General features: G+C 45.1%; 1 protein-coding gene across 1 annotated transcript; it reads left to right on the top strand.

The window, feature by feature from the left end:
• The first annotated feature begins 2,868 nt into the window (after positions 1-2,868).
• Positions 2,869-27,792, top strand: LOC149336022 (peroxidase-like). The gene is made up of 12 exons (XM_089554060.1): positions 2,869-2,951; positions 4,410-4,615; positions 5,464-5,658; positions 11,899-12,042; positions 12,851-12,952; positions 13,063-13,173; positions 16,644-16,779; positions 17,310-17,519; positions 19,438-19,572; positions 21,607-21,825; positions 22,989-23,158; positions 27,683-27,792. The coding sequence occupies exons 1-12, from the start codon at positions 2,869-2,871 to the stop codon at positions 27,790-27,792; spliced, it is 1,821 nt and encodes a 606-aa protein (XP_089410186.1).

Genomic DNA, 27,792 nt, shown 5'->3' with positions numbered 1-27,792 from the left:
GCCGCTGGACCTTCTTACGTTCCTGCCTCGTTGCATATGCTTTTTTACACCTGTAAGATACGGGAGTCCCAACACTTCTGAATCGTAATCGCTCGACTGCCAAAGAGGGATGGATGCAAAGAGAGAAGCGTGAAGTCAGTTGTATCAACAAACCCTGAGAATAAAAAGAGCGAGCATCGAGCAGTAATGTTTTGCCGAACGAGGCAGCTGAAAAACAAAATTTAGTTTTCAAGTCAACTAGCCTATGTCATATATTTGGCTGTTCCGATTGCGGCAGGTTTCTGTGCCTTTTATGTATTTATAGTGTTCGTCCCTTCCTTACGCATAAATAGGCTCCTGATTGCCTGCTGCCTCTGGATGGTTGTCTCGGAGACGTATGGAATGTATCCCTCCCGTAAATATGAGCATCCACTTCTGCTTGAAGCCAGGATGGCCACAGACAAGAAAATGAAGTACATCATGCCGCGAAGCGACGACGGAATGCCCGACGGTAAGCTCACAGCACTAGCATGAAGCCGCAGTTGTGTATGTCTTAAATGTAGGTACTGGTGCTATATCTTGTTTCCTTTCATTTTACCCTACTAATATCCCGACGTAATCAATGCAATATTGAATTATTTACGCATGAACTGATACTAGTTTTAGGTGTTTACAAGCAAACCCCGAAATTCTGGACAACAAAATTTTTCAACCGAAGGTTGTTTATCAACGCACTTTTTCTACATGTCGTTTGATTAAACTACAAAAGTCAACATATTTGCAGATATTCCCTCGGCAGGATTTCAGGGTTTTTCTATTAAGGTTTTTGTTGTCGTTAAAAACGTTCTCCATTGGTTTTCTATGGCAGCCTCCACTGCTGGATCCAAACGAAGAACAAGCTTAAAAAAAATTCGCTCCATATCGGAAGATTGTACCATTAGCTGCAATATTTTCATAATAGTATCTCAGAATATTTGACAGTTTCCTCATGATGTAAACTGATGTCCAAGAATCCTTAACTTGAGTTTTCTTGTCTTTATGTATGTTTTTGTTTTCAATCAAATACTTGTACTACATAGCGCATTTACATTACAGCGCATGTCATCTTCTGGAGCCTTCACCGCGAAACCATTACTGCCGTTTTTCCAGCACTCCGTTATTCGTTATTGTGCATTTATCTCTGTCATCAAGCAGCTGCTTGGTATTGCGATGGGCAGGTAGAGACAGAGAGTAGCAATGGAAAGGTAAAGGCTAGACAGACAGTTTTGGGGCTTTGTAGGAACTCTTACAGGAATGTTCCTGGCGCCGATAGATGAAGATCTGCCTTTCTAGAACATTCCGGATGCGTAGAATGGTGAGAGTACCATGCAAACAGCTCGCCTCGTGAGGTTATTGTAGTTTTCGTTAAATTATTACTGCATTTAAACGCTAATTCATTCTTAATTTGTTCCTATATTGCTAACAGCGATATGGAACCCAGTGATGATAAAGGAGAACAAATTTTATTAACCGTGTGCTCCCGGTGTGGGGCATGATGTAAGAATTTAATGCGTGGGCATCTTGCCTGAGTCACTCAGTTCCGAAGATAGGCCACTAGGAAGCGGAAGCGTATGGTGGCACGGGTGCTGACTAATCACCCCGAATATAGGTTTTTTTTTTAGCTCTGTGGGACGACACAGAGTGAGACAGGAAGACTAGCGCTAGCAAGACGACACACTCTGTTGTCATGTGCAACTAAAAGCCCTTTCATTATAGTATATACCGTCAAGCCCAGCAAGAAGTTCTAGGAACCTGTCTGCCATGTCTCCCGACATGAAGTGATGGCTGCGGAAGGATGGTTGGTGCAAACAATGCCAGAGAAGATTAGGTGTATCAGGGAACCCTCCGCAATACAAGAGAACCCGGTAAACAGGTCGGAGCTTATATAGCGGTGAAGTGCGGTTTAAGAAGAGAGTTCATTAGAGCAGCGTTCATGATAGGTCTCTATGGCAATGACAAAAAAGCACATGTCAGCCGTCAATTGAGTGAGCGAAGAGCTAATAGCCCCGTCTCAACAATGCATCTTCAGCAACAATGTAACAATGCAGAGGCCGCAGCCCATGGCTACGGACCGTTGCTTTCTCATGCGAACGAGCTGGCCAACAAAAGCTGGCGCTGCCTCTCCAATCCAATATTTTAAAGAGATACTGAAGACAAACCGAACTTTGTCTGTACGAACAGATTTCTCCGATCTAATCACTGAGTCTGCTTTCAGTGAAAACCAAGCATTTATAAGATAGAAAATGTACAGAAAAATAAATATTTTCATACCCGACCGCTTCCGCAAGCAGAATTTGCTGACGCAAAAAAAAAAATATAGATTTTTGCGCAGCTTCCCTGAGGTTAAGATATGCCACCGTTCACTTACAAATGGTGGTAACAGAGTCTTTTCAGCGTTCACAAGCCGAGTGTGAATCGTGTGGCGGTTAAAAAAAGATTCCTTTGTTATGTGCAAGTTTTTCAGCAATAATTGCGTCGTCTTGTGCAGAAAAAAACGCCAATCAATATCAGCAAAAAAATTGCCATAAAGTTGACTTAATTTAAGCTAAAAAGAAACTGAGATGCAGTAGTGGTAAGTGTCAGTTACACGGTTTAAGTGGTAGAAGATAAAAAAATGAAGCTCTCAAAAATGCTATGCTGCAAGTCAATATTTTTTTATTTTAACCAACTCGTCAAACTTCTCCTCTACGCCCATAGTGTGGAAGAGTTCATTATACACATTCTGGACTGTCTTGTTCGCGCACGAGCAGAACAAAACATATTTTCTTATGCTGTGTACAGATTATAACGGCAGTTCACACAGCCACTCATAAACTTGCAGTACCAAGGTGTCCATTCCTTGCAAGGGAAATGGATCTGCTGAAGGAAGAAAAGAAGAAACGGGAGAAAGCAATTAAGGAAACCTTCGATGAAATCAAAGACTTAATTGAAAGGTGAAGGTGCACATGCACAATTTTTTTGATTCCGTGCATAGTAAAGTTCTGGTGTAGTAAAAACGTCAGGAGTAAAAGCCAGTGCGTAATACTCTGCACTGCTTCTTGTGTAGACCGTGAGAATTACTTTGCTGCATTACTTGAAATAGAAATCCTGTTTAAGCCACATGGATTGAAATCTCCAGCAGCTCGCAGAGACCCATTGAGAGCACCATAGCGTTTTTTTTCCACCTTTAACATTTATTTTGAGGAGTAAAACAAGGACGCTTGGCCAAAGCCGCATGGTTATCTCAGATTGAAAGGCTGCAAACTGTGTAGAAATAGGTACCATTCTCTGCATATTCACTTGTACATGATGCCGTTTTCGTCGCGTTTGCAGCAGTTGAGCAAGCCTTCTGTGCCAGAATTGGTTAGAGCTGTTTTATGCCGAGCCAGGTTATTCAGTGATGTTAAGAAAATGAGTACAAAAGAACAACAACAGGGTTCAGGTATTTTATTTTCATTGCAGTGAGTTTGGAAACAATCTTAGTAAGTTGCTAATCCTAGCAGGCTGCTTTTGATGCAGACACTTATTTTCAGGCTTACGTGTCATATCTCTCCGGCAGAATTTTTGCGTTCGCCCTTAACAGGTCCTCAAAATCAAAATAAAGGGTACCTATTTCATCAGAAGCGGGCAGTGCGTATATTCTCCTGGGACCCGCAGTAACTTGTGTCTCCAATTTTCTTGAATCGTTTAGGACATGATTGAAATTCCCATTTCGAAGTTTTCATTTCATGCTGGTAAATCTCCTGTGCGGATAAAATTATGAAATAGGCGAAGCACAGATAAAAGTAGAATTCCTTCTTGATTTGACTGTTTCCTTCTAGGCGTTAGTTTAGTTGCTACGAGTGTTAAAAAATCCTTAAAAGCGATTATCCGCTGCTTGAAGTTCACGTGAATATGCTTGCTTTTTTTTTACCACGGCATTAAAACGTGTTTGCACAGACTCCCAGCTTTTCCGGAACTCCTGAAGATGAAAGAAAATACACAGCTTTCTTCATACTGACTTTAAGGGAACTGAGGGATTAAAAGGACCAGACAAAAAACTTTCTATGGCACAAAACCGCCTTTCATGGTGGACGCACGTGTGATTCCGTCGCCCAGTACAGCGGGAAAATTATCCACTGTCATGTCTCAGAAAGGTATTTATCCATGTAAACCAAGTGAGCTAGAAATATTATGAAGATTAGTCGGAGGAATGCCATAATCTCTGCAAAATACGTGGATTTCTAAGGGAGCTTCAATGAGAAGACCAGAGGAAGGTTTTGTGTAATTATTCTCCAATCGGAAGAGTAACCAGTGCGAATTCATTTCTTCCTCAATGGCATCCATTCTTTAGCGAGTGCATCCATAAAATTGTTGACTTCACTGTTTGCATCAATGAAGGATTAAAAAGACATGTTTCCTATTTTCTTCAGCTCTGAAGGGTGCGACAATGCTACACAAGTGAGAGACGCAGTTTTGGCAAAACTCAATGCTTCGCTAAGCTGCGCTCCGAAACCTCAGTGCAACAAGACCCACCCGTACAGGGAAATTGACGGCAGCTGCAACAACGTAAACCATCCGGACTGGGGAAAGAGAGACTCCTGCTTGAGGAGGGTGCTCAGCCCGTCTTACGATGATGGTACAGAGTAAACCTTTGATCATATCGGTTACGTGCGTCCCAATGAAGTGCATTGCACGCTCTTTAAATCTGTTCTGCGGGAAAACGCCAGAACGCTTTTCGACAACTCAGCTTTCTGTTGCTGCATTCGTAATCTAAGAAACAGTGAATATTGAATTTAAAAGTGCCTTACGAGGACCACTCCTTCGCTACGATTCAAGCTAGCATTGACACGACGTGTAATCCAACTAGTACATTTCTGTCGTGTAAGCCGGGATCCCAGTCATACAAATCTTCTTAATTAGGCGCGCTGCGCAGTTGGCCACCACTATAGCCAACTAAACGATACCACAGACTGGATAGATAGAGACTGCACTTCCGGCTCAACACAAAGTGTTTATTGCTGTAGAAGCTTTGCGAATACGGTTAACACGTTCGATTTCCTCATGCATCCTTGAGTTGCAGAACGATGTAACTAAATGAGCAGAAGAGTTCAAGGGATGGTTTGAGCAGAGAAACATCTGGCTAATATCGAATCAATTTATAAAATCGGCACACTGGGCCAATCACTGACACACAGTCTAAGGGTGAAAGGTAAGAAGAGACAGGCTTGTGACAACTGTGGATCATATAGGTGATGCAAATAATGTCAATGTACTCTTCTCATGATCGTCAACTCTATTGCCTAGGTACATTTGTGCTCTGCGAATGTTCGTGATATATTCGTTTCACACACCTTATTGTCTCATCCTAAACAACCAATAACGCTGTGCCTACATTTCAACGTTTAGCCAAGAACGCTAGGTTATTTACACAATCTTCTTTCTGCTGTGGAAATTATTGCTGCTAATACCATTTTCCTCCCACAGGTATATCGGAGCCGAGGCGTTCCTGCAACAACAGCACGTTGCCCAGCCCCAGGCTAATCTCTACTGTGGTTCATGGCGAGAAAAACATCACGAACGACAACATGACCCACCTGGCCATGATCTTCGGACAGTTTTTGACCCACGACATAACTTTTGTGTCATTTGCTCCTTTGTCACACATCGAATTTGAACTCGGTGCGTGAAATTCAATATCAAATAATCATTGTAATTAGTAAATACTCGATAAAAAATAGTTATTTAGTTAAAAGGTAAATAGTTTGTTCAATGCTGATAGATCTTAGCGAATGATTGTATTTTTGATTAGCAGCTTAGTGTTCACTGGAGAAACGGGCCAAGGGTGACAACTGCTTCTGTAGCCAATCGCTGGACAGCGCCATATCCTAAGCGCTTGCTCTCCGCGCGTGAATGCAAAACGCTGTCAGTTGGAAAAAGCACGTTCGAGAAAACGTTCGATGTTGTGGGCGAAAAAAAGCGCACCTAGAGTTACACTTTCTCGGTCTCGATGAATTATAATGCCCATCACATCGCGCTAAATGCTCTTACATTTAAATATCGCCTCTGACGCCGTGTGCGAACAGGATGTTTTAGAGCATTAGCTCCAATACTTGCATTGCTCAAGGTCGCGTTGGTATGAAATACGAGGTCTTTTAAGAGTTACCAGTGGGTGGTACCATTGGTACACAGATTGTGGACCACCTAATTGGCGTAGAATATTCGGAGTGGTATCAAACGATTCAGCGCGTTACGAAGCGTAAGATTACTAGTCGAATAAAAGCGCAGCATATCACAGGGATCCGCAACGATTACCTTTGGTTCCCCAAACCGTCACTTCTTGAAACATCAAACGGCCATTACGACCAAGCTAATTGACGTAGGGCATTTGAAGTGGTGTCAAACGATTTGTCGTCTTGCGCTGTATACGTTGGCATCAAAAAAATAGATATCCGGACGTAAAAAAAATTTGTACCACATATAGCGAAGATGACTAATGACATAATGTTCGTTCGATATTGCTAACGTTCGATGCTCATACGCTGTCTGAGCGTTTTGCCCGTTAATTTTATTAGCGTTCGCGAGAGAAGTGGAAAGGCGCATGTCTTGGTCAAGTTTGTTCGCAGATTCGCGAAACTCCCAGAAACAGTTCCGGCATTGACCTGAGGCAGCAATATGCGGTCGTGGTTAAGCGGGCTTCTGCCAGAGAGTCTTGAGAAAATATTTAGGGACGCTTTACATGCCACAACACGAGCGTCGCGATTTTAGGTCAAGTGATTACGTTGCATTCACCCGCCTTCAGGCTGCCGGTTTAGACGGCTGCCAGTACTGGCGCGGCCCTGACAGGCGTTGTTCAGGCTTCCGCAAAGGATAGCCAACGGGTGGCCGGTACAAAAGCGTTGTACAGATGCGCTGTGGATGTCATAACGCTGGAGCAGCTTTGACTCAACTGTCTCATTTACGTGTAACGTACTGACTATACGTGTACGTCAGAATGGATTGCTAACCAGGTTAGCCTGGTGGGCATTTCTTTATTTTCCTCAGTTGATCATTTAACACGCGTGGGGCACCGATAAATTGTTGTCAAGATGCGCAAACTATGGGTACAATGAATACATAACTATCTGAGCGCTTGTTTTCTCGAAGTCGCAATTTCAGCTATAAGAAAGAATTCATGCTATTGTACTACGGGTTTCGGCTCCGTTAACCAATTTGGACATTTCTGAACTCAATCTGCTGACGCTTGTTTGCTCCCTCGTTGCCCAAATAATATTTTGTTTTGCACGAAGGCTACAACTTCTAAAGGGAAACTATGCATGCTGATTATAGGCCACCAAATTAGTCAGCAACGTCCGAACAGGGGCTGGCAAAATTAACACGGAGAAAGAGTTCAGGCTCACAGTCGTAGCTGGCTGGAATTGGATAAAATATGCTAAATCATATAATGCACAGTTTCACTGTTGCATTTTGTATGCGTCGTTTCACAAACACCTTATTCTCAACTGGGCAAACGTCGTTGAAAGCGATGAAGACTAAAGGCACCGGCAGCGCTGCTTGCCCGTCCCGCATCTTGACTTCATTATGAAGCTCCACGCAAAGTTCTTTTTAAAATGAAGTTTAAACGCTGAAGTAATACAGCTATATTTATTCGCTTTTGAGCCGAAGGCTACCAGCTCTTTTTGGCCGCTAACACACGAGGCTGAGTTATGTCGAGGTGTCTGGATTTTGTTAGTGCTGTAATTGCTTTCCGTGGGAGAGGTTCTAGAAGTCTCGTGCCCGCAGCAACTTGCCCTTCGAAAGCGATAGCTTGTGCCACGAACTAAATGGCTATCAATTAGCAGCTCAACCCTGCAACCGGCAACCGGAACTTTTTTTTTATTTACTGTGAATATTCTTCAGAAATTCAAGGCATCCGTGCACAAACCGCGGATAAAAATATTCTAGCCATGCGTGCACAAGAAGCACTGTTGCAGTTTACATTAAACATCATGGGCAGCAAACATTGGCTCAGAAGGTGAGAGATGGCGGACGTTCTAATAGAGGTGCCTGTTATGCGCAACGCGAACTGCTGTCTCTAAGAGCCTCACGGCTCACTACTGCGCCGGCGAGGCATGGTAATCTGGATGATTATCATCATCTACGCCACTGTAGGGCAAAGGCCTCTCCCATGTCTCTCCAATTAACCCTGTCCTTCGCCAGTTGCGGCCACCGTATTCCCGCAAATTTCTTAATCTCATCTGCCCACGTAACTTTCTGCCGCCCCCTGCCACGCTTGCGTTCTCTTGGAATCCACTCCGTCACCCTTAAGGACCAGCGGTTATCTCGCCTTCGCATTACATGCCCTGCCCAAGCCCATTTCTTCCTCTTGATTTCAACTAGGATGTCATTAACCCGCGTTTGTTCCTTCACCCACTCGGGCCGCTCGCGGTCTCTTAGCGTTACACCTATCATTTTTCTTTCCATAGCTCACTGCATTGCCCTTGACTCTAATATGGTAATCTGGATGGGCAGCGCTGATTAGAGGCATACGAGTACACATACATCAACGGCGATGAGAGCAATGACGATTGCCGATGACAGTCGATAATACGAGTTGTACTGCTCATTCAGTGTCTGTGCTGTGTGGTGCTGCGCTGTGTAGCGCATGGTTAGGCTGCCTCATCACGAGCGATTTGAACTGCGCAAGCCGTTATTGGGAGCCTAGCCCTAGCTGTAGTGTAACTAAAGCCCGTTATAACTTTTGTACCGATTAAGCGGCCAAAAGAGAAAGAACAAGCGGGAAGAAGAAGAAAAAGAGAAGAGTAGAGTAAGAGGGCGGAAATATAGGAACGCCAATATGGAAAGAAAAATGAAGAAAGAAAAATAACTACACCTTCAAGGCAACGCTTTCAAGTTGGGTGGATCTCGAGCCTGGAGTCGCCCGATGAGGAACAAACCACTCGCAAAGATGCAAAGCAACAATGATTTGTTCTGGCCGCAAGAGAACACTTTCTAAAAAAAAAAGACGGGGCATGTCCCGACTACGCAAAACAAAACTATTCTAGTCGTTAGAGCCTGCCCAAAAGAAACACCATGCGTTCGCCATCAGCATTGCATAGATAGCGTGGCTCAAAGTTTTCGCGGAGAAAGTGGAGCAGAGGGGGGGTCACTACCAAACACTGTTCGGAGTGCGTCCATAGAAGCCTAGCCCACGGTCGTCGAACTCACGCGCGCCTCCACTACTGACGACGCCCCGTTTGCGCCACCAGGACACACCGCAAAAAAGCCCCCGGTTTGTTACGACTTACGGTTTCTATTACGGAGCAGTTCAAACAGCCTCGCATGATATCATTCATAAACTTCAGCGACAAATCTCTGCGAGTTCTCCTACTTTGACATATAACCCCTACATCAAAAACTTATTTCCTTAGTTGTGCGTTTACACTATGGCTGGACAGTTCGGATGTTGCCGTCAGTTAGGCGTAATAGATGAGTAGGCGTGTAGCGAGTAGGCGCAATAGATCAGTCCTGATTTTTTTTTTTTTTCGCGTTAGCATTAGCGTGGCCGACAGGTCAGAATACAAGTGGCCAACGCGGCCTATACGCTTTCGGCAAGTAAAAACATTACTTGAACTCTATAGCAGTGACATCACTGCACCTTTTCGGTGGCTTCGGATCTTGAAGCCCTGCTGTAACAAATGCCTGCTGGAAGCAGCTAACGAGCTCTGGCATATCGCCAACCAAGCAGAAGTCAACAAACGTCATGACCTTGAAATGCTGTTCATAATACGTTTTTTCTGACTATCGTCAAGGTAAATGCATGAGCCCCGAATTCCGCTAGCTTGCGCTACCGTGGTTCACCCGCAGTCTGTGAGACTTGCGAAAAGTATCTTAGTGTCATCCTAAGTGATAGCCATGATACACTGCAGCAAGTTGAAGCATTTGCAAACGCTCACGGGATATGGACTTCGGTTTTGCGAAAAGAGTTTTTCCTATGTTGTTGGGTAGTTGGTCTACGAACACATCAGAGCAGTTGTAGAGGGTGGCCCACTCTTAGAGCGAGCAAGCGAGAGCACATAGAGGTGATGCTTCTCATCGTTTCGCATTTGGCTTTGATGGGTAGCCGGGACAGATGCGCTGACGCTCCGAAGAGCGGGGCCACACACTCGCGTGTTCACCCTCACACTGCGGAAACAGGCGGCCAACCGCTCCGATGAAACAGTGGTTTCGTCGAGTTGGCGATCCTGTCCCACCACGTCAGCACGAACAGAGGGGAAACGTGTCGCTGTCGCCCGCCAGCTTGTGTTGGCCACATATGCGCCACTTGTCCAGACACTCTATGTCGCACCAGGAAAACCACTTCAGTCGCGTTCCCCGGCACATCTCTGCTCTTGCTCGAGCGCTCTCCACCTTGCGTGTGCACAGCCGGGGAAGCTTGAGACACCTTGCGCAGCGGTAGCTACTGGCGGTTTTGCAGAGTATCGGATGAACTATGACCGTGTGCGGCCGCTGAGGAGCAGCCTTGCTGCTATACTGCGCTGTCGATTCAGAAAGCGCCTGTCTTCAATTAACGCTATCAGGTCCCTTTTCTGGCGGCACGAGAACGACAGAGGCATGTTCACGCGAACAACTGGCACACTCATATGCCGGCTCCTGCACGGGTGGCTCTCGCGCACAACCACATCAGGATACTGCTGGATCTCACGGCCAGGCAGTCCCTGGCACAAGGCATTCCTTTTGGCTCCCTAGAGAGTGGCGTTCGTCAGAAGGGTACGCTTGCTCACAAGAATGTGACGGGGATCGCAGGAAACGGGCTTCTCCTCAGTGGCCACAACCGCCAGCCGACGGTGGCCACGGCAGCCTTTCCGTTTGTACGCGCCCGCCTGCAACACCCCGTCAGACAGCATTGCAACGGAAGGAAACGCTCTTTTTTGCACTTTGAAAACGACGTTTCCAAGCACGAAAGGCCCAAAAGCGGTGAATTACCACGAAGTGCTTGTTTCGGTTGGTGCGGAGTCTCAAGGAAATTCGCCCGGCCGGCGAGCAGGGCGAACCGGGTCCACAAACGCTGTTTGTTTCTTGCTCTGGTTCCCGAAAGCTGTCACACCGAGGCAACAGCGCAGCGACCTGGCTCGTTTTTCTGCCATTCGTGCAGTGCGAAAAGAAGTTGTGGGACGAGTTGGCTAGGCGACTTGTTTACGGCTCGCTTGCGAACGTGTTTGATTGACGTCATTGATGTGTTTCCGCAATGGGACACGGGCTTAAGAGCGAGTCACCCTGTACATACTGCAGCCCAGGTCTTACTAACGGGTGAATACAAGGGGGGGGTACTGTGCACAAAAAGACAAGGACAAGAAGATAACACAACAAGCGCAGACTCGCGACTAACTTTATTTGAAAACGCGACACTCCTTTTATAGTTTCAAACTGTCACATCACACACATGTGGAAACCAAAAACCTTTCTTCATTCTGATACAGTTTGATAGAAGGGTCACTTACGCAATCTTTATCCTTCTGTTTGATGCAAAACGCCTCCGCCAACGGAGATTGCGTAAGTGACCCTTCTATCAAACTGTATCAGAATGGAGAAAGGTTTTTGGTTTCCACATGTGTGTGATGTGACAGTTTGAAACTATAAAAGGAGTGTCGCGTTTTCAAATAAAGTTAGTCGCGAGTCTGCGCTTGTTGTGTTATCTTCTTGTCCTTGTCTTTTTGTGCGCAGTACCCCCCCCCCCCCCCCCCCCCCTTGTATTCACCATGATTGACCGACTAGCCCAACAACGTACGCTCTTACTAACGGCTACGAATGGCAACGCAAAGATATACTGGTGTTAAGTTAGGGGAGAAAGGGGGGGGGGGGGGGGGGGGTAGACAACAAAACATGAACTTCATGACTAACACTTTGTAGTTCTCATGCGCTTTATCGAATGTACTATTTCAGGCCCAGGACCATTCCACTTGTGCTCGAAAGGGGAGCCAGAGTGCGTGCCTATTGAAGTTCCTCAGAACGATTCGTTTTACGCCAACTACTCGATCACAGAATTGCCAATACTTCGCTCCTTACACTGCAACAAATGCGAGCGTGGTAAGTCGCACATCATAAAGGAACCTGCTTTCCAGGTTCTCTTTTGTCTCAAGGAAGAAAACGAGCATATTCTGCAAATGTTGAAGATTAAACAGGGCTCGCTGCTTTTTGAAAGCTCTCTGTTGCTAAGAAACATGAGATTTTGTCCTAATTTTTCCAGAAAACCCAGAAACGGTCCCTTGACAGTTCCGTTTTCTGAAAAGAAATATATTTTTCTACTCGTAGCTGACAGCTACCAAGTAGACGTTACAAAAATTTCTCAGGACAGTATATAGACTGCCGTTAGACTTCAGCCTATGGAGTCTATAAACTATGTTTAGAAAAATTCTAGAGTACTGTCTGTAGGCCATACGAATGCTATGGACAGTCTAAACACAATCTATAGATTTATGGCCATACACTTTTAGCAGGCTTTAGCCTGCAGATTGTCTATAGATAGACAAGACATATCTATAGGAAAGCAATAGGGTCTATAAGAAGTCTATAGACTGCCTACGGGAAAAGCAGACCCAGTAAAGACAACCGAGGTGTGAGCTCGTAACCCTACTGGCCAACGTGTTTTCTGCTTTGCTATTAAAAAATACCCATTATTATTTGCTGAACGTGGCTATTCTTGGTAAACGCATTGCCAATCCGCCGTAGAATTCTTGCTGAGCAACGGTCCTCCTTTGATGCCGGTTTGCTTTTTTTCGAAATGCGAAACTCTTCCGGCTAAAACCTAAAAGTTTGGTGCCCTTATCGGAGATTTACTGTCTGTAAGTCTGTTTTGTGTGTCTATAGACTGAGCAACTAATCATTGTTGCTGCAGAACCCAGAGACCAAGTCAACTCACGGACCTCTTACCTGGACTTGTCTCAAGTTTACGGAATTAAAGGGGACATACAGGCGTCGATCAGAAAGTTTGAGAAAGGTAGGCTCATTTTTCTCGTCACGTGCGTGGTGGTCCGCAAATTTCTCCAAGGCTTGCACGCTTACTTTTCGGAAATGGCGTAACAAATCTATCCTCCTTTTCCCGTACAGGTCTCCTAATTAGCCAAGAAGTGAACGGCACAGAGTATCCTCCCGACAGTCTTTTCCCCTATGCCGACAACTGCACCCGACCGCAAGAAAATGAAAAATGTGCCTGGACAGGTTAGTGAATAGTGCATTTTGCATAAACGGATTAAAGAAAGGAATCATATATTTACAACAGCAGTCGCGAACGAACAAATCATTTTTGTACTGCGAGAAGACAACTGCGCTTCTCAGAATTTTAGACATATACAGAGAAACTTCACGAGCAGTCCACACGAGCCTGTTTGAATTGGTTCGGCGTGTGAAAGGATGCGGCCAAGTTCGCTCGCCAAGAGGCTGCAAAGTCTACAGACAACAGTATATAGGAAACCACACGCACTCAGCCACATACACTATTATATTCCACAAAAGTAAGCTATAAAACTGTGTACACAAATTCCTCTTCGCTTCTTAAATCAAAGACCACTTGCCCGCCCGAAGGGGCGAAAGGTGGACCCATAGTAGAAAAGAAAATTAATGCTAGCAATTCAGCACTTACAATACTGTAACCATAGGCTTCAAAGTGCGTGAGCGTCAAATAGTTACACGCCATGGAAAGCCTTAGTTCTAAATGTTGTAAAAGCTGACCAAGGGCCATAAGATATCGAATTCACGTAAATATACTTGCTGTTCATCTGTATGAAGTAGACTGCAGAAACAACCTAGAATAAAATAGTCGTAAGAACCTGGGAAATTTAATGCACATTATGCTCTAATAAGACCTTCTCTAGCTGGCCTAGCTGGTGAGCGAGCTCCTCCCCAGAAAACACGGAGTAAGGCGTTCAGTAGTGTAACCTCCCATTGAAAGTCCATCCTAATAGTCATAAGCAGGCAGAGCCAGGAAATATTTTGTTAGTACTTCGAGATATACGGTAGAGTTGGCGCTCGTTAGAGCGCTAGTTGTACCTTGTGAAAGGAAATGACATAAAGACAAAAGAAATAAATTATTAGGCTAGAATGCACGCAGTATCATCGTACATAATAGTGCATTGCTACAATATGTAACCCTTTGCCAAAAGTAACCTAGAAACAAGTTTCTGCTTCTTAACCGTATACGGAGCCTTTATGCCGACCCTTAAAGGGATACTGAAGCAAAATTTGAAAATTGAACAAAAACGCTGAAAATAGATTCTCGGAATGTGATTACACCGAAATCTAGTCGTCACTGCGCATATTTTTCAGCGGATGGTTTTATTCTCGATGTTTCATGAGCGCGCGCCAAGCCCTCCCGGCCAGCACGAGGTGAAGAGCGTAACGTCATGGCACCCTCCCGCGGGGACAAATATGGCGGCGCCCTTCGATGCATGAAACCTCGCTTCCGACTGGTTGCGTCGTTGTTGCTGGCTTCTTCAGCGCATTCACTGGCCATAAATGGGCCACTGGTCTTTCGCTTCGTCTCCTGTCGCCCATAAAAAAACTTACGAGTAATAAATTTGCTTTATTTTTTATTTAGAGTGACGATTCTGCCCCCTTTAGGCTAAGAGGGGTGTCGGTTTGTTGACAACAATGCTTCCATTCTTAACCACCAGATGGCGCCACTAGTCTGAACATCGTCGCGCTTCTGATTTAAAAGTAAGAATGTTAGAAAAGGCGTAAGGTCCGGAAAAAGTAGCTGCATTTAGCGGACATAAAAGCGTGCAGACGGTTATGGTATGTAGACAGCATCGATTAACATTTTGACAACTCTGTGTACGATACGCCGTGAGCAGACGACAGACATGGAAAAGCCGCGAGTAGCGAAGGCAATCGTGCTTCTGCGGGAACGGTGGGCGCGCGGGTGTAATGACGTCTAGTCGCAGCTTCCACAGCCGGCCGCCAGGTGCAACGATACGGCAATAAATCGCTAAAAAAAGCGTGTTATCCACCTTTTTCGCTAAAATGCTTGTCATATTTATCAATTTTAACCGTCAATCTCTTGTTTACATGCAAAAGAGCGGCTCCAAATGTTTGATTCAGTATACCTTTAAATACCGAAAGGTGTCAGACCGTAAGGACAACGGTCCACCTTACTTTACATAGAACCGGAGCTTAAGAGCTCCGATAAGTGGTTAGTTCCGTTGCCCCGTTACTTTTGGCAAAGATGGCACATCCACTAAAATAAAGCGCAGCGCAACAGTAATCATTAGGAAGGTTAATAAAGCATTCCTAAAGACCAGGGTGAGCCGCATCAGGAAATAAAAATAAGTTTTAAAAAAGTCACATAGGCACCCCGAACATGCGTGCTGGTCCGTGAAAAATAAAGGGCCATGAGGAAGTGCCGTAGTGCAAATATTGCATTAGGCTTAGCATGTATGTTGGATAAATATGCAATAGACACATGACGCTGCATCCACTTAGTAACTTTTGGGTGCGCCTGATGTGTAAGTAATCGCAAACAGCTTAAGCCACTACGCTTCTTATTCAAACATATGCATATCCCAACTGTTTATTTAGTAGGATGAGCAACCTTGGTAGAGAGAAGACAAGGAAGGTGTGGTTCTGGACAACACAGCACAAATTTAACAGGGGTCTATGTGAGCCTTAGTACGCCAGCCAATGTATCGACTGGGGACTTTGCCCAGGCGAAAAGCGCTTTGACTGTCAAAATCATTCGTCCCCTAACTCTTGTTAAGTTTTTTCGTGGCCATTAGGACGAATAATAGCGAGCTGCTACTTGATCTCCTATTTGGCCTTGAATGTCATAGCAAACGAGAGGCCTTTTCCATCGGAAGCATTTTTTATAACAAACAAGAAAAAAGAACAGGTCTTGTACACCACGTTCCCTTTTCTGCCATTTACCTTCAAGTGCTCTTAACGGCATAGCAGCCGTAGCTGGAACTGCGACATAAAATTTCTCTACAATTCCAATTTATTCCAGGGGCAGGCCGAATATGCAGCATAACGCAGTTAAGAGAGTTTTTAAGAATTACATCTACCTAGTACAGCAATGCAGCTACACAAGAAATCTACACTGATGTCCTACAATAGTCAGAGTTGTAGACAAACCCCAGCTGTGGTCTGTACTCTCGAACCATAAACCCCAGGACGGTTAAGAGATGAGAAACGCACAATGCAGCTTTATCTTTTGTTTCACGAAAGGAAGTGCGAGTACAATATTGGAATCTAAACTGGTTTGGAATGCAAGCCGAGCATGAAAAATTATGAAGCCAAAAAGAACAAAATGTATCAGGGCATGGAGGACACAACCATAAAAGCGAGCCACACTTAAAAAGATGCGTTCATTTAATCACACAAATCCTTAAAATGAGCCTGGAAGATTGTTTAACCACCTTTATCAATAGATATTTCTTAACCACTTTGATCGCGTGCCACTCAACACTCTCTTCTTGCTGCCATCCAGCTCCGCTATTTAGGCTGCTAAAGGCATTTCGAGTTCCAAACGTCTCTTTCTTGCGCAACAGCTCAGCTTCTTTTCTTCTAGAAGAAAACTTGAACGTTTCTTACAATGATTTCCTTAAAACCCTAGGGTTTCTCCTGAACAGATTATTGCTAGACTGTTACTAGACGTTTGTTCGACGGCCAATGCGGCTAATGAAAGCATTGCACAGGTGATCTTCGGGCCACGCAACACATCGCCCTCTTGTCCATGCAAACACTGTGGCTGAGGGAACACAACAGGATCGCAAATAACCTTTCCAAGCTGAACCCACACTGGGACGATGAGAAGTTGTTCCAGACAACCAGGTGAGTCTCGTGCTTTTCTGTGCCACCTCGCATTTAGAAACACCGACTGCTCCCACGACAACGCTACCCTAGATGGAAGCATGGAAGCAAAGAAGAGCTACTAATATTAATGGCTGCACCTTGTCCCAGGTCATAATTAAGAAATATTTCTGTCGAAAAGAAAGCGATAGACGCCTTTTTCTATGGTTCATGAGGGAGCGAAGCTGCAAGGCAAAACAAGAAAGACAGCAGAAGTTATTTATGCAGGATTTTAGAAAAATGAATTGCAGGGGCGAAGATTTCATAATTTGGACGATTTAAATTCAATTTTTTTAAACGGAGAAACAAGCAACCTTTTTATATATCTGTTAACTATTATTTTGGTAATACATGTTTCATTTTTCTTTAAAGTACATTATACGCCACTCAAAAGCTTGTTCGTGATACACTACGCTTATAAGCATGAGCATTGTAGAGACAGAGTTCTAATGTATCAAAAGGCAATGTGAAAACGAAAACTTTTTCGTGTGTTATGCTTGTAATCGACGCAGGAGGATCGTCGAAGGCCGTTACCAGAACATAGTCTTCAAACAATGGCTTCCGTGGATGCTAGGAAACGAATACATGGAGAAGTTCAACCTTACACCCAGGGCAGACGATTACACAGTTTATGACCCGGACCTCGACGCCACAGTTAGCAACGAGTTCTCGGCCGCTGCGTTTCGTTTCGGTCACTCTCAAGCGGACAAGAACTTCTGGAGGTAATGACATTGTTATTCATTCAAAGAAAATACCGACAAAGCAGAGCTTTTGCATACTTTGTTCACTTGTATTCAAACGATTAACAGACAGCTCGATGCTGACAATGCATGCAATGTCTTCAGTGCAGTGGAAGCTACAATCTGTTTGAACATCTGTTGGGCGTGTGTTGCTTGTTTCGGAGGTTGTGAGAACAGCGCTGCCATCACACCTGTGGATTTCGTTGCCTCAATCTCGTGGCTTCCCCTCAGCTGTAAAACATGTTGCAGGTTTAGTGTTGTCATTACCATACACTTTGAACCTAGAATGCCCTTCTTTTCTTCCGCTTGTTATTTCTTGACGTTGTCCTCGCACTTTTCTGAATTTTGCGCACGATCATGGCAGTGACAGCGGCAACCTGTCGATTCAGGAGACAAGGAACAGACTGAATTGATTGTAAAGCATTTTATTTGCTAACAGGTCACGTTAAGTGGTAACGACTTGTGAATTCGCTGCGACGTAAAGCTCGCGTTTTCTCTGCATTGAACAAAGACAGAAGTAGCGCATGTTTATATGGTACGCATTCCGAGGGAACCAAACAAGTTTGTGCTGGTTAAAGTAGCCGTGGTTTTAAGAATGACAATCTTCCCTCGTGTTGAAATCCGCGCCTGGACGGCTTATTGTCAGAGTCGCAACATCGCAGAAAACGGGTGTAACTGAGGGCTCTCTCGCAACGTCAAAAAAGAAGTTACATAATTTCTTCTTTGACGACAACATTAGTGTCCGCTAAATTCCGCATAGACCCAACCTTGTGGTATAATGGGCAATAAGCTTAGCGGCAGAAAAACAAAAATCTCTGCTTTACCACGATGACCCGCCTTGCTGGCTCGGTGCCTGCGGCGTTCGGGTGCTGAACTTAAGTTCACGAGAACGAATCGCGGCCCCGGTGGCCGCATATCAAACGACGGTAAACGCAAATATGCCGAAGCGCTGTGCGATGTCACAGCACATAAAGAATCCCACACAGGCGACTTTAACATCCAGAGCCCTCGAGTATGATGACCCCTTCTTCATCTAACGCTTTTTAACCCTTCTTATAGCCCTCACTCACAGCGCACTGCAATTTCCCACCGTGAGTGGCACAATTACTACATCTTTTTTTCAGTGCGCTCGCATTAAAAACCCCCAATCTCAGATTTCGTCCATGTTTGTCTGAAGCCTCTCTCCGGGAACTTAAGGTTGCTCGGTAAGAGAAACCTGGGTCTCACAAGCCCCAGCAATAGCAGCACCTGCCATCGCAGGGCAGTGGCGCATCGCTTAACCGCTGCACCACTGCGCCAGGAGGGGTACGAGGACTTCCAGAGGTCTATGAATGTAGAGAATGACCTTCTGGATATAAGGAAATATTGAATGCCGACTCTGTGGCGCCGGCATGAATGCCCGCAAACGAAAGGGAGGAATTTCGTTTACATCTCTGGAGGCCCGCACGTTTCCGCTGCACGGTATGCGCTAAGCGGTTCCGCTGGCGTGGCATATGCAGGGCCTAATCGAGCGGCACCGCCTGTCAACCGACACCCTTTACTCGCGTCACGCGTGCTTTCTTTGTGCCCGCGGGGTAGCCACCGACACATTGCTAGGAGGTCTTCGCTCGTTGTAGCGGCGGCGTTGTGTCGATAATGACTTCGGTGTGCGCCGCTGTTTTTAGTATGCCTGCATGGATCATGCGGGCAGAGAGACTCGAGAACGTTCACCGAAGTTCGAAGACACACACCGACCTCAAGTCAATGCAATTAAAATAAAGCAAGCGAGGCCGTAAACGAGGAGTCGCCTTCATTGCTCTTGTGGAGCAAAGGGATGAGGCCTAACATCACCGCCTCTTCACTTGTCTCTGAGTGTGGTCGCGAAGTTCGTGACTTTCCTATATATTTTTTTTTTTTGCAGGGAGGACAAAAATGGCAGTTGGATGGACCCTGTAGAACTTTCTACGGGTTATTTCGTGCCTTACAACAACACTGGTGAACATCATGACAGCGTGCTGCGGGGTTCTCTTAAGCAACCAATGCAGAAGTTTGACAGGCAAGTGCTACATACTGACAATGCTCGGGCAACCCTTACCCTCAGCGAGCTAAACACAATTTTTTTTCTTAAGTAACGTATTTTAAAGCCTTTCTTCTCCCTACAGCGCAACTCTCAAGCAAACCATGTTTTCTTTGTCACCGTGAACACTGTGCAACGAAAACTGAATAACTGCAACATGGAGCTCGTAAAAATCTTCCAGACTTAATCAAATATGAACGATATGCAAATGTTTAAAATACGCCTGCGTTTTGTAAATTAGACCATTAGCTATAGCCGGCTTCAATGTTTGTAAACACACCAAGCCAATTGCCTTCCCCCATAAATGTAACGGCAAAAGCCCTTCCGGTGTCCTTCCGCAGCATGGTATCCTCGAAGCGGCGAGCGCCTCTTCTGTTTAAGTGTTTCTATCCTTTACGGACTGCTGCAGTACTCTAGCACATCAAGATGGCAAGTGGGAACTTCAAGAAGCGCTACCCGCTACCCGCTAGCCCGCTATCGAAATAAAATGATGTTCTGGGGAGAACAGAATCTCGACCTATGCGGTGTGGATCGTGTTTCCATCGGAATCACGAAACGTACGGACTGGTATTCACAAGATGAGCCTTTACGTCGTAGTGATGGAAGCGTAGCGACTACTTGGTCATTGTCGCGGCTACTGTGGCGGGCAGCCGGACGCCCACGAAGACTTAAGTAGCGTGGTGCATCGTTAATGATGACGGGAGCGTTAGCAGTAACCACTGAACGAGCATGGCGGGTAATTGATTCTTCCACAGCAATTGCCGTTTTCAGACGTTGCCTCTGCAGCATGGGGCCTGTATAGCTATACTCCGTTTCACACTTAGCGTGCAACGTTTGGAAACTACGCAAATAGTACACCAGCAAGAGCGTATCATTCCCCGTCGATAATAACACGTATTTCTCGAAGCCTCGCTGAAAGATTTTTCGGAAACACCGAGCGGAAAGAACAGTATGCTCGCCATTGCAAATTATGGACGAGGCATTCAGGTGTTCACTTATTGAACCCTCTGGTTGCAATTCACTGATGGTGAAGCACTTTTTGGGTGCGGATAGAGTCAAAGCGAATAGGCGCGTGAGACGTGTACCGCTCCGCCGCATATCACTCTTGGTTCTCGAGGTCTCGGTGACGGACAGGACGAAAACATTGGAAGTGGTAAAAAGAAATGCAGGACACTGCTAGTCCCAGTACTTCAACAACGAAAGATGCTGGTTTGTATTTGGGACGCAGACGAACTACTTCTCACATGCGGAAGTAGACAGCGTGAAGAGGCGCGCTAGCGTTGGCAGTACTGCACCCTATGAAACAGAGATTAGTATGCCGTTAGCTATAGGAGCTAAGAACCGCTCCTGATGTCACGAGTCCTGCCGTCAGTTTTAAATGCGACAAAAGGAGCTTTGCCGCAGTATTTTTCTTTAACTTTGCAAAGGCAGGCAAGTGGAGCAAAATTGCGTTTTATATTCTCCGTAATTGGCTCACTGCATACGTACTAACATCGACTGGTATTTACGACGTGCACCATGGAAAGTACAAGCATTGCCCTCTTCAATCAGTCAAAACTTTTTTGTAGAGCAAGAGCAGGGTCAGGACGGCCGCAGCAAGAGCGGGTCTTGGCTTTAAGCATGAACGTTGACCAACAAGATTAACTCGCTAAACTTAATCCTAACGGGTATTCATATTTTACATGGCTCTATTAACTTTAGGATATGTTCGTTATTCACTAAAGCAGCAACACTATTTCGCTTGCTGGATTTTCAATTCAGAGTTGAAAATACACGCGTTTCTGCGTCTCTGAAAGTTCTTACCCCAGTCCGCTTTAGTAAAAAATAGGAACAGCGGCGCATAGAAGAACCTGCACGAAATAAGCTAACGAATACTCGTCTTTCACACCAGAAGTCAACGGTGGTTACGAAGAACATTATTTTTGCTCGAAGGAATTCGGTAAAAGCAGAAAACGTTGAATACTTCATGTTTTTTAAAACATGCACAATATCCGTGCAATATTTTCTTTTTAGGCACGGAGACGAAGCCGTGAGGAACCACTTGTTCCGTCAGCCGTATCTCCAGTACGGCTCCGACCTCTTCGCTACAGACATCCAGCGTGGAAGAGACCACGGCCTTCGACCGTACGTCGACTACATCAAACACTGCCACAATAAAACTGTGAGCAACTTTACAGACCTGAAAGAATTCCTGGTGGACAACGTCACAGAACTTCTTCAGACTGTGTACGGGTAAGTGGCGATGCAGTTTTGCCTTGGCGCATGTCAAATATTTTTCATGGAAATCCTAAAGCCTCCCGTGCCCCTTTAGTGCAAAAGATTAGCACACTTGCTGTGCCTGCAAATAAAGCAGTAAACCTGCAGAAAACAGCGCATTGAGACACAACAAGGCTGTGCGTGCTCTTTTCTACGTTTACTACTCACCAGCTAGTCCATTTCTACACTGTTATAAAGATAAAAAAGCTAAAATCCAAAATTCTAATATTGCTTAGATCATTACATTTCCTATGTAACTGCAATGCAAGTGGGGAATACTGATATTCTGTAACACTCTTCTATATTCAAACCGCGTTCTTGCGTTGTATTAGACTGTGTTTCTGAAACATATATCTGGAATACAAAAACATGCATGCATGGTTGCATAGAACATTCAATGAAAATGCAGAGTAGTAAACTTTAACTGCGCCCAAAACCAATTAACCTACACTTTTTTCTGGCGTTTGATAAGGTTTGGGAATTACTTGCGCTTTCAATGATTTAAAAATATATACAGGGTGTCCCAGCTAAACGTAACCACGGTTGTAAAAAAGAGGATTTTTTCTAGCCCAGTGAGACCAATTGAAGGTTGTTGACAGTCGCGTGTCCTAGTCTGCGGTAGTTTTTCATTATACAAAAGTAATTAATTAGCAGAGATTAATTAGCTAACTTTTTAATTATTGCCTTCAGAAAGAAAGTGTTAATGCAGGAGTTGTAGATCCCTAGAAAAATAACCGCTTGGCGTGTTTGCGACCAAGTACACTACACCTTTTATTTGCCTGAAAAGAAAGCCCGCGAAATACAAAAAGAAGCACATGACAGGGAAGCAGTTTCAGCGGCCCCAGATGACCGGAATAATTATACAGTCAGCTAATTATTATCTGCTAATTAATTACTTTTGTATAATGAAAAACTACCGCAGACTAGGACACGCGACTGTCAACAACCCTCAGTTGATCTCACTGGGCTAGGAAACATCCTCTTTTTTAGAAGCTTGGTTACGTATAGCTGGGACACCCTGTATATACATGTGCAGGACCGAGTCTTAAACGCATATTCCTACGTTTCAAGGTAGTAAACAAGGTAAAATAATCAGTTAACAGTGTTCTCTTCATTTATTCACAACACACTTCACGAAGAGACGTCAACGACATCGACTTGTTCACGGGCGGCCTTTCTGAGAAACCCATTGAAAACGCCGAGATGGGAAAGACCTTCGCCTGCCTCATCAGTGACGTCTTCCACAGACTCAAATTCGGAGACAGATTCTACTACGAACACGCAAACCAATCCGGCAGCTTTACTCCAGGTACGCTTTTTTTCTGTAGAGCCGTGAAGATCGAATAGAGCATTCAAGCAGACAAATAACACTTGAATGCAGCAGATCAATGCCAAGGAAACTCTAAAGAGGCGTGATCTATACGTAGCACAGTAAAAGTTTGCTTTTTTACAAATTAAGTATACAGCAATTGTACGTTGCACCTCATATCTACTGGAAAAGGCTTCGCAAGCTACAACCAGTACACAGTACTTTGCAGGGTCCCGTGATCGCATTACCTTTATCTTTAGGACCTGTAGGTGCAATTTTTGTTACCATATTTTCTGAGATGTGCCGTATAGTAACACTGCAGTTCCTTAAAAATAGCGCTGTTAACTGAGAACATTTGGGATGCACTAGCAAGACATAGCCCTCATAGCCTGAGTCGCTTTGGGACGCTAAACACCCATAAACCTAAACTTAAACCTAAATCTTGCGCAAGATTCTGCATCATGAGTGGGTGTTTCAGAAAACTAGGTGCGTCATGTCCAATGTCCGCTCGCTTTACTTCGGCAGCTGCAAGAATTCCTAAACGAGAAAACTACTTAAGTCGTATGTGCAAGTATAAATCTGAAAGTGCAGGCCAACGCAAATACCTCTTGTTTCCATTCAGTTATTGCCATCGCTGAAGGTGTATTTTTTCATGCAGCTTAACATCGCAGGAGAAAGATTGACAAGTTGATGCTTGCCAAATATGGCGACAACGTCACACAAACTTCATCGCGCTCCCTACGCGTTACATCGTAGTTGTTTTTTTTTATATCTTCAATTTCTCACAGAAACGCACAAAAAATTTAGCGGGTCTCTGAGGAGCTTCGAACTGTTATGTGAGGATGTTCGTTTGAGCTGGTATTATATTAGCAGAGAAGCCCTTGCCATTGCAATGGCGGTGCATAAGAAGAGTGAATAACAAGTTAGAAATGGCAAAGGTCATCATCATGTGGGCTAATGACAGCATGAGAGTAGACGTGGAGGGCAGACAGCAGGCTGGCTCGAAACACAAAGCTTTCTTCCGCACAGAACGGCGTTCAGGCCCACACTGCTTGCGTCGGTCTCTATAACAGTTTCGGAGCTTTCGTCGAAATTAACAAGCAGAGTTGGGACTGTAAGCAATGTTCAAGATCTTTGAACGCTTCAAGAATGCGGAGCTTCCCATCTGAATGCCACACCAGACTTCGTTGGCAGCGTCAAGGGATAGATGATGTGCGATAAGTTGTTCAGCTCAACTCAGATCGCGGGTAATATGTGCACAACCCTTGAATTCTTCGCACAGTTCTTTCGTCGGGCGGGCGCGGAAAAAGTGATACCAGCTGTTTTCAGTGGGTACTTGCGTACTGCACCTTTTTTTTTTACAATGTAGACTAGAAACACCAGCTGTTTTTAAGGCGGAAGCCTTTAATGTCTCATCGTTGTAAGCAGCAGTTGTCGACAGAAAATGTCACGCTTTTCAATTGGTGGAAACTGTCGTGACGTCACAGTGCGCGAATTTCAAACGGGGCCAATTGCACTTTGGCTAGTAACCATACAACCAATTGAAGGGATCGTATAGTGATGCTCCAAGTAAGTGGGATTGAGCTTAGTTAATTGCTTAATTACCCAATTAGCCTAATTAGATTTACTAGTCCGGCCATATAAATACATAAAAGCGATTAAGAAATTGGTCGAGCTCAGGAATCGAACCCCGGTCTTCGGCGTGAGAGACGAGCACGCTATCCACTCCGCCATGCCAGCACGATGGTTTGGAATGAACAAAGGCGCGTCTAGTGAATACGGAGTCTTCACTCACTCTCATCCTCCTCCATTCCCTTCCGGCGAGGTTTAGGTGTCCACCGACAAATGAGAGACAGATACATTTCCTGTCCTCAAAAACCATTTTACCGACGAGCGAGGCGTAGAACCGAATGGGCGATGGCGTTCTATCGACTCCTTGGCAGCGTTGCAAGACGCTGTCGCGTTCCGCTCTTAGGGGCGAAGCTTAACATCTTAACCACACATCAGTGACCACAAATTAGGTCAAAAAAGTGCCCCCCTGAATTTTGACGGGAGTCCACCGAGATATGTGAGACAGTTACTGCGTAATTTCCTTTCCTCAAATACAATTTTCATTTTCTTCATAACGGCTCCTCTTTATCAATCTTCTTTCACTCCCACCTCCCTTCCTCTACGGTGCGGTTCAGGTGTCCACCGAGATGACAGAGAATTACTGCGCCATTTCCTTTCCTCAAAAAGCGTTGCGTTCAAAGGGCAAGGCATCGCGCCGAACGGGTGGTGGCGTTCCGTGGACTCCCTGGCAGCGCTATAGCGCTGTCGCGTTCCACTCCTAAAGGCGAAGCTTAAGCGTCATTAATTAGCGGTTAATTAGTATTAAGGCATTAATCAGTAATTACAATTAATTAGTGATTTGCCATCACTTAGTAATTAGTACTCAAATATATGTGACGCCACCAGTGCCACAGAAACAGCGAAGGTGGTGCGGAAAACGCTTCCGCCTCTACCCACTATAGACAGTCAAAGTGCCCCCTGAATTTTTAAGCGAGGTACGACTTCTCTGTCTTCGAGATTAGCCCTGATGATTTGAGCGGCCGAAGTTTGAAGCGCATAGAACGATATCAAATAAGTATACGAGACCGATCTGCCACAATAAACTTACCAATACCGCATTGAGCAGGAATGTCGCTGGCACAGAACAAAGTCGATTGAAGTTACACTTAACTGGAATATAATTTCCGGTACGCTGAATGCGATTTTCTCTCAATCTCTCTTATCGAATTGAGTTTTCCCGCAGTCGTGCTTGAGATACATAGAGAAGCACTTGGCTTCGCAGAATCGGTCAAGGATTTCGTCGATATGTGGTAGAGAGTAGTTGATCTATCTTCGTTACGCTGTTAAGTCCTTGGTAATCGACGCACAACCGAAGCGTACGGTCCTTCTACCTGACGAAGACAACAAGCGACACCCAGAGGCCCTTTGAAGGCTTAATGACATCATCACAAATAATTTTGTCCTGTTGTGTCCTGATGGCTTCACCTTCTCACGCCGATACTCGAGGGGGCTTTGGCGAGTTGGTCGCTCATATTCGTCAGTGATGATTCAATGCCTCGAGAATGTTTTTGGTTGCACCTTTGATGAGGATGAAAATCAGTAGTCGAAACATTTAAGTGAGCTCTGGATCAGGTATGCACTGTGCTGCAGTGCTGAATTAATTTCCAATGTTGGCACCAGGGTTTGGGTCAGGGGTATCGTTCATTTCGAGTCTAGGAGAGCGAATGTATTTCCTGTCTCGGCAATTCCTTCCCAGAAGGTGATGGCCATGCTCTTGTTGAGCTGTCGGCTTTCAATGTCTAAAGTTGGTCACCAGCACTTTGATTTGTCCAATATGTAGACTGGAAACGCCTCTTGCTATGGCGATACTTCACTTGAGTATCAATTCAGTGTTCCTTTCGTCAGTGTCTTCAGTGCCTCAGTCAAGATCAGCGCCTACGAAGAAGTTCCATGGTGCTTGAAAGCGGTAAGACACTAAATTTATCTTCAAGGACACTTAGACCGACGGGATAGGTGCGGCTGGTCTTGGAGGGTATGGCTTCGTCCGCTGAAACCATGATGAGTTTAAGTAGGTCAATGACCACTTGATGCTCAGTAAAAACATCCATGCCCAAGGTCAGGCTTCGCAGGAACACTGCCTTCTGCAGAGCTATGAAGCTAGTGGGGATAGTATGTCCGTTGGCAGCTACATTTTCGGCGCACCATACCAGCAACGTAATAAGGTGCGCATTTGCGGACTGTCCCTTTCTGGGGTCGCTTTCTTAACCTCAGTGGCGAACGGTACGCTGATGACTGAGCACTCGGCCCCATTGCCCACTATGGCAGTTACTGCGCGGCCGTCGACTGTGCATTCAAGGACGGTTTTTCATGTCAGGTTGCTCTTGGAGCCACGTCATGGCTTCATCGGGTGTTGTGATTGCGGTTAGGGTTTGTTGTCATTTTGCTTACAGGAGCGGTCTTCTTTAAGTTGCGTTGCATCATCGTTGACGTCATCATAGATTTGGGCCCTGTCTGCTTTCAAACTCTAGGCGAAAGGCATTCACTAGAACCCACACGTCGCTCTAATGTGTGTGCGGCGACATACACGCAAATACATCCCACACCCCTACAGAATTTTACCAAACATCCCGACTGACATCAGCATTTTGCATCACCGCACTTGTTGCTGAAGTTCGCATTAACACAACCGGTAAACGTCCGGGAATTTAATAATTTGCTGGCTACCGTTCTGACAGAAAAGTTCGATTTCTGTAAAAGTACGACCTCATATTTGGCTTCAGCTTAGCTGCTGCTTACGGACGATGTTCGCCACAGTACGCAGAAATTGGAGCTAATAAAATTTCACGTTAAAAGAAGCCGGAAACTTTTCACTTAGGACGTAGACTGTACGTATTATTGAACATAAACTGACAGGTAGAGCACCTCGCTTGCTTATCTTTGTAACTCTGTTTTTCTTTCTTTTCCATGCTATAGGTCAACTAGCATCGATTAGAACCAGCACACTGGCTTCAGTCTTCTGCAAGAACATTGGAGACCTGCAATGCATTCAAGAGAACGTTTTTCTTAGCCGACAGAACCCGTAA

This window comes from Amblyomma mixtum, chromosome 7 (assembly GCF_055824585.1).
Source record: "Amblyomma mixtum isolate Tamu chromosome 7, ASM5582458v1, whole genome shotgun sequence".
In the NCBI taxonomy this organism is placed as follows: domain Eukaryota; kingdom Metazoa; phylum Arthropoda; class Arachnida; order Ixodida; family Ixodidae; genus Amblyomma; species Amblyomma mixtum.
The sequence above is the reverse complement of the archived record's forward strand: the minus strand, read 5'-3'. Positions and strand labels throughout refer to the sequence as shown.